Source organism: Limulus polyphemus, unplaced genomic scaffold (assembly GCF_000517525.1).
Source record: "Limulus polyphemus unplaced genomic scaffold, Limulus_polyphemus-2.1.2 Scaffold146, whole genome shotgun sequence".
NCBI lineage: Eukaryota > Metazoa > Arthropoda > Merostomata > Xiphosura > Limulidae > Limulus > Limulus polyphemus.
In genome coordinates this window covers 703,059-710,265 of record NW_013665756.1, presented here as the reverse complement: position 1 = coordinate 710,265, position 7,207 = coordinate 703,059, and the positions used below count along the sequence as shown (strand labels likewise).

The window sequence follows — 7,207 nt, the reverse complement described above, 5'->3', positions numbered from 1 at the left end:
TGGTTTATATTAATTAATATACACAGATCTATTGTACTACAAACCTGCAGCTGGTATCAGAGTAGTAGTTTATATTAATTAATATATACAGATCTATCCTACTACAAACTTCCAGCTGGTATCAGAGTAGTGGTTTATATTAATTAATATACACAGATCTATTGTACTACAAACCTGCAGCTGGTATCAGAGTAGTAGTTTATATTAATTAATATATATAGAGATCTACCATACTACAAACCTGCAGCTGGTATCAGAGTAGTGGTTTATGTTAATTAATATATACAGATCTATTATGCTACAAACCTGCAGCTCGTCTTGGAGCAGTGGTTCTCTTCTCTGGTGGTATATAGTCACTAGCTTCTACATCTGATTCTTCAGATGAGCTAGGTTCAGATTCTGAAGCTGACCATGGGTTTCTTTTTGGTCCTTTCTTTTTAGATGAGAGTGACTTCTTTGGGCTAGGTTTAATTTGCTGCTTTAATGCTATACAGGCATAAATTATACAATATTTTCATTATTTGTAAAAATGTTGTATTACAAACATGATTGTTTGATAACAATTTATGTAAAATGTTATATTAAAAACATGACTGTTTAATAACAATTTATGTAAAAATGTTATATTACAAACATGACTGTTTAATAACAATTTATGTAAAATTTTATATAATAAACATGACTGTTTAATAACAATTTCCTTGTTACAGGCCCTTCCAAACTGCAAAAAATAAAGGCTCTATTTCTAAAGATATAGAGCAAGCATGGTTTATCAAACCAAAATACTACTAATAAATGTGAATTTCTACACCAACCTGTAAAACTTCCACAAAGAAATTCACAACTTTGTGTGTGATAACAAAAACTTTTACTGTAAGTTCTGATAATGCTGATAAAGTTTTCAACTACAACAAAAATGCTGCAAAATCATTATATTTCTACAGATCTGTATTGGATAATTATGGTAATATCATGCCTATAGTATTAAAATGTTTGCAGCAATAATTATCTGTTTTGTGAAAAAAATAAACGTTTTACAGGGAGGTTTTTTCATATTTTCTCTATTTTTTTTTTACATGGACATATTTATTAATAGTTAGTCTTCAATAAGTGAATATTAGCTGCATAACAATGTACATGTGAATAGATTTTATGAACAAGTTACTGTGACACTCTTCTTAGTACAAGGCAAGATTAAATTTTAGACAGGACTGTGATATATTAACTTAACCATTTTATTGTTGTTCTTCATAATATCTTTTGAAAAAATAATTGTTTTCTTTATTACTTCTATGGGTACCTTTACTTGGTAGTCCATCAGGAAAAAATATCAATAAAAGACTGCAATATATTTAACATGATAACAGAGATAATTCAGTCATTTGTTACTTTATAAGGATATGCCAGTTTAGATTAGCATTTCACAAATTGTGTAAATTTAATACCACATGACACCAAAAATATATTAGATTTTATGACATTTGGAGTCATGGCGGATGCTATTAAATATGGAGCCAAAAATTGCTCCTCAAACAATAATAAAAATTATAATTTCTTACTTTTCTTTGCCTTTGCTTGTTCATATTTCTCAGGAGAATTGCCAATTCTTTCAGCAAGAGGCATTGGCTCATCATCTTCTTCTTTATTAAATTCTCCATCAGCTTCTTTCTTCTATACATATTTGATGTTAAATGTTTTTATAAGCATGAACTTCAATCTGCTGTTTCATTCATATGAAACTCTAGTACTGCATTATAATAAATGTTAGAACCTTATTTTAATTTAAAACTTTTTAACTATTCCATTAAATGCTATTGCATTAAAAGGATAAAGACAATTTTGTGTAAAATATTAACTTTGGTTTTTACTTGTACACATCGGATAATACTCTGAAGTTCTAACATAAAGAAATGGTAAATCTAAACAATATTACCAGAATTCTGGCAACATTAACTTGAAAAGTTCAGGAAGCACAAACTTCCACTCAATCAATAGGTTACCATAAATCTATTACATTATGTGTGAAGTTCCTAACTCAAACTGATACAATTACTCAAAGAAAGTTAGATGTAAACTTTTTTATTTTTGATGTGTTAGCCCCAGACCAGTAGGCATGAGAAATGCACTAGCCCAAACTGATATTGAACTAGTACAATTATTTTTGCCCATTAAATATTACAAAACTAAAAATAACGATTTAGGACAGTATATATGACATCTCTGGAAAGGTTAACCAATCTACATGTGACAAAATCAAGACAACCACACAATGGCCTGACATCTTAAACCCCTGTTCTTGTCTGTCAAACCTAGGAAAAAGGTTACACAGTTCCAATCCATTTTATCCAAACACAGTTGTTTCATCTCATATCAATAAAACTTTGCACTAAAAAATGACTATTCTAATTTCAGCTAAAAATAATTACACAGATTAGAAAGGGTGAAAAATATGAAATTCAATAATTGGACATTTTAAGTTAAAAGTAAGTAACTGAGTAACCCATGTGTTGTATATCAGCTTACAATGGAACAGCATATTGTTGATAACCAGACCACCAATCTTACAAAAGTATGAATGACAACAGAGTTGGATTTCACATACATTTGAAGCAAGCAAAAATGTACTAGCCTAGGAAAGTACGTATGGAATTCACACTAGCCAGAACTATATTTAAAAACAAAACAAGAACAAGAGAAAGACATTACACGATATATATTATATTCTTTAGTTACATAAATATGTAACATATAAAGCTCGAATCTTGTCATGTGTTAGTTGTCATGTGTGGAAACTGACTTTTGTAATTGCTTACAAATTTTTTTTATCTGGTCTTTCAGTTTTCATTTACTGTAAGTATAAGACTTGTGTGTATTCAGAAAGATAGACCATGACACTACTGACAGTATTCAATCTGTACTAGCTGAGTAACAACAAATACTTAAAAAAAGACTGATGTCCAGAGAAAAAAATACGAGAAAAATGCTAAGGAAATCAGAAAAAGTAATATATTCATTCATGTTTACTAGTTAAGAATTTTAATCTTATTTGTAAGTAAATAAATAAACATGTTTGTCTGGTGTTTATTTTGCACCATAAAAGAATTACATAGCCACCAAAAATCCAATAGTCACTATTTGACCTACTTATATTTTAGCACTGAGATCAAGGTATAAAGTAATAAAAGATGCAAAACCTTTTCTCAATTATATAATATGTCCGTGCTTAATAAACAACAGCATAATTTATAATGGTTAATATAAGTTAAAATGTCTATGTTCAATTACACATATCTTAAACCTAAGTAAATCCCTTAAATCTCACTCTATCCACTTCTTCAAATAATAAGACACAAAGTAATAACATCACAGTAGAAAAAAGAATGTTGGAAAGAGATTTAAAACAAAAACACTACTAAATATTAATGTAATCTTTAAATGTTCCTCTCATTGGATTCAATGTTAACTGAAAATCAAACATTCACGTACTCCACATCCTGTCTTGTGATTTTTTGAAAAGTATTTCTTCTAACCCCACCCCAAGATAATAAAAGACCACTTCTCAGGTTGGGATTGAAAAAATACTATAAGTGTGTTTAGAATAGGCAATCTTGTCTTGTATAATAATGCTTATTTAGTAGGAAAAATTTTAAGATTCCAGGAACTGCAAGTTAAAATACAAAGAACAGGAAAAAATAATTTCTAGTTCAGAAATACAAAATAATTAAAAAGAAAATACTGCTAGTATATCTATTCACAATTGATTATGAATCTGCTTATGATATACTAAATCCATTACTAAGTAGTTCACTGATACAATAAAACACAACTGTTGTATACAATCTTGAGGCTGTGCTACCAGTAATCTGACATTTAATAGAAATAAAATATACAGATTATACATTTTGTCAATATTACCATTCTCCCTCTTTTTTTTACTTCTCCAGCTCCTCCAGCCGGTTTCTCGACTTTTTTGCGAAGTTCTGGATCAATATGAGGAATTATTCGCTGGCTCATTGGAGATGGTTTTGTCTCTTCTAATGCCATCTTCTTTGGACGGGACTTTCCACCACCTTGTTTATGGGCTGCTTTCATCACATTGCCTGAAATTCCAGCTTCTTCATCTTCTTTTTCTTTCTTCTCCACTTTCTACTCATGAAATTAGGACTCTTCAGTAATTTCTCCCACAATATTACACAACCACAATACAGAATACGTGTCTTGCTAAAAAATTATAGTAGTTAAACTGATAACACTTTTATATAAAAAAAACAATAGAAAATCTTAAATTGTTATTCATCAGTAAGGATCACAGTAATCAAATAAAGTATTTTCTCAAATTAACTTTACTCAGTCAAACTGTTCTGCTATGAAAAAACACACACACATTCTATAAATCAGTACTACCATTAAATTTATTTGCTATACTTAAGATAATTCTGACACATAACATGATTTTTCACACAACATGTGCTTTTAAAAGTAAAAATATATTCACATCTAGTTCCTCCATGAAGCTCTGAAGATCACTTTGCCACAAGTCTGCAGGAGACTTTTGTTTGAGATCTTCTAACTCTTTCCTCTAAAAAATGAAATACAGTTTTTATATTTTATAAAATTGAATAAAATTATGACTGAAAAGTTTTTCTTGCTACTCAAAGACTTTTCTGGCTGGAAATATGTTTTATATATGCATACAAATAGCTAGACAAACTAAAATGCCATATGGTATATAATGTTCAAATCATTACTTCAGTTAAAAGCACTGCTTTACCCCATTAATACATTTTGAAGGTAAATATAATATTTAAATAGAGAAACTTCCAACAGTAAAATAACTGCCTTTGTTACATAAGAATAAAAGAAACTATCTAAATAAAACCAATTTTTTGTTGTTGTTATTCTTAATTTTTTATGTGCTTATCGTTGCTGGTATCACGAGGTAAGTGAACATGATAGTGTGTGTGTATATAGAATATTTCAAAAAATATAAAAGTTAACTTATACATGAGAAACTTTCACATATTCAAAGGCTTTTCCATCTTGTTTGCTCTAGATTACTTACAGGGATTATTTGTTTATTATCTTGTCTCAATGGGAAAACAAAACTGTCTAAACTTAAACCATATTGAGACATTATCTTTACTTCTGAATTAATAAAACTCTAGGTGCTACAGAATTTTATTTCAATAATAATGTAGTTCTAGTTAGTAATTCATGTAACAGCTTTTAACCAGTCAATAAGGTAACAAATCAGAAAAAAATCATTTATATCATCTCACATACATTTCTCCAAGCATGGTTCAGATACTAAATAACTTGTTTAGACTTAAAGCAAGGTTTTAATATTACAGTTGCTTCTTCAGACTAGAAGCAAGGTTTGAATATTACAGTTGCTTCTTCAGACTAGAAGCAAGGTTTGAATATTGCAGTTGCTTCTTCAGACTAGAAGCAAGGTTCAGATTTTACAGTTACTTGCACAGACTAAAAGCAAGGTTTGAATATTACAATTGCTTGTTCAGACTAGAAGCAAGTTTCAAATACTACAGGTATTTGTTCAGAAAGTACGCAAGGTTCAGTCAGGCATCACAATTACTTGCTCAGAATGGAACAAAGTTCAGATACAACAGTTACTTGTTCATACTGAAAGCAAGGTTCAGATATTACAGTTATTTGCCCAGTTTGGTTAAGATAATATAGTTACATGTTTAGAATGGAAGAAAGTTACAGATAGTATAGAAAACTCCTCAGAATGGCATACATATAACTTTTAGTTAGCATTTTTAGTTTCTCAAGCCTATTACTAAATACTTGGAAATGTATTCACAAGAAAGAAAAGTTATATAATCTGAAATCAAATAAAAAACTCTAGACACAATACATAAAACACTGTGAACCTTTTCATCCCTCTTTTTCAACAATTCATCTTTTTTTTCTTTTGTGAGACTCCACATGTTCATACCAAGAAGATAATCAAAATCTGGACCTGCAGCTTCTCCTTCTTCATCATCACTGCTCTCAGATTCATCCTGTTTCACAAAATAAACAACATATCAATAAATTTCAAAACATTATGTTCTATAGTAGCATTTTATTTCTGTGTTCTACTTTACAATCAAAATAAATAAATTTAACAATAGAATACTATTTTTATAACACTATAAAAACACTAGGATAGTTAAAACTCTGTATTGAACAGAAATTAAAAAAACATGTCTCTGAAAAACATAATCTTTAAATCCATTGTCATGTCTATTAAAACAAGCAGTGTGAAAGATGTCAAATTTCTTTGATTTCTTGTACATAAAAACTGAATGTTTGTGCAATATCACTGTTACGCCATCTGGCCTGTTGAAAATAATAAGGAAAAAACACAAAATAAAATATGAATCTTGTCATCAATGACTCCTCCTTATGGTTTATTCCAAAATGTCATATAAAATATTAATTTTAATCTTACCATCATTGTCCCCTCCTTCTGGTTTGTTCAAAAGAAAAGATACAGCCATAAATTAAAATGCTTATAAATAGCATTCACTGTAAATATGAAAGCACTGCCCAACAATTATTTTGTATTTAAATAAGAGAATGTAACATGCTAAACCACCAAACAGATGTTTACAAACACAAAAGAATCTTACATTTATAATAAAATAATTATCTAATTTTACATATAAAACAGAACATTTATGGTAAATAGTACACAGAGTTAGACCAGACTACTAAACTGTCAGGATTTAATGCCTTAAGCTTTACTATATGGGTTGATTAGGATTCTAATCAAGCTATCATGCTCTGATGTCCTAAGCATCACTACATGAATTTATATGACCATTTTAATCAAGCTATGAGGATGGAATATTCTAAGTCTCACTAAATGAATTTAATATAACCATTTTAACTAAGCCATGAGGATCAAAAAAGGTCCTAAGCCTCATTACATGGGTTTACTAGAACAACTTTAACCAACATATGAAGATTGAATGCCTCAAGCCTAACCATATGGGTTTACTAGGACCACTTTAACTTAGCTATGAGGATCGATTGTCTTGAGCCTCAATACACAAGTTTATTAAAACTAGGGTTTAATCATTTTAACCAAGCTATGAGGATTGAATATCCTATGCCTCATTTCATGGATTTACTAGAACTATTTTAATCAAACTATGAGAATCGAATGTTTTAAGCCTCACTATACTGGGTTTAATCA

At 29.5% G+C, this 7,207-nt stretch overlaps 1 protein-coding gene across 5 annotated transcripts in view; it reads right to left on the bottom strand.

Annotated features, from left to right (window-relative positions):
• Positions 1-7,207, bottom strand: part of LOC106475421 (DNA topoisomerase 2-alpha-like) — a 114,630-nt gene that overhangs the window by 26,915 nt on the left and 80,508 nt on the right. For 4 of the 5 annotated variants that reach the window (XR_002609299.1, XM_013936108.2, XM_022380624.1 and 1 more), the window contains exons 25-30: positions 6,458-6,475; positions 5,895-6,026; positions 4,496-4,579; positions 3,916-4,146; positions 1,560-1,671; positions 307-486 (exon numbers count right to left, since the gene is read on the bottom strand). Coding sequence is in view for 4 of the 5 variants with exons in the window: in XM_013936108.2 (XP_013791562.1) it covers positions 307-486; positions 1,560-1,671; positions 3,916-4,146; positions 4,496-4,579; positions 5,895-6,026; positions 6,458-6,475 (757 nt within the window). In the remaining variant the exon portion in view is untranslated. The remainder of the gene's footprint in view (positions 1-306; positions 487-1,559; positions 1,672-3,915; positions 4,147-4,495; positions 4,580-5,894; positions 6,027-6,457; positions 6,476-7,207) is intronic. The other variant, XM_022380628.1, reaches the window with a different exon arrangement.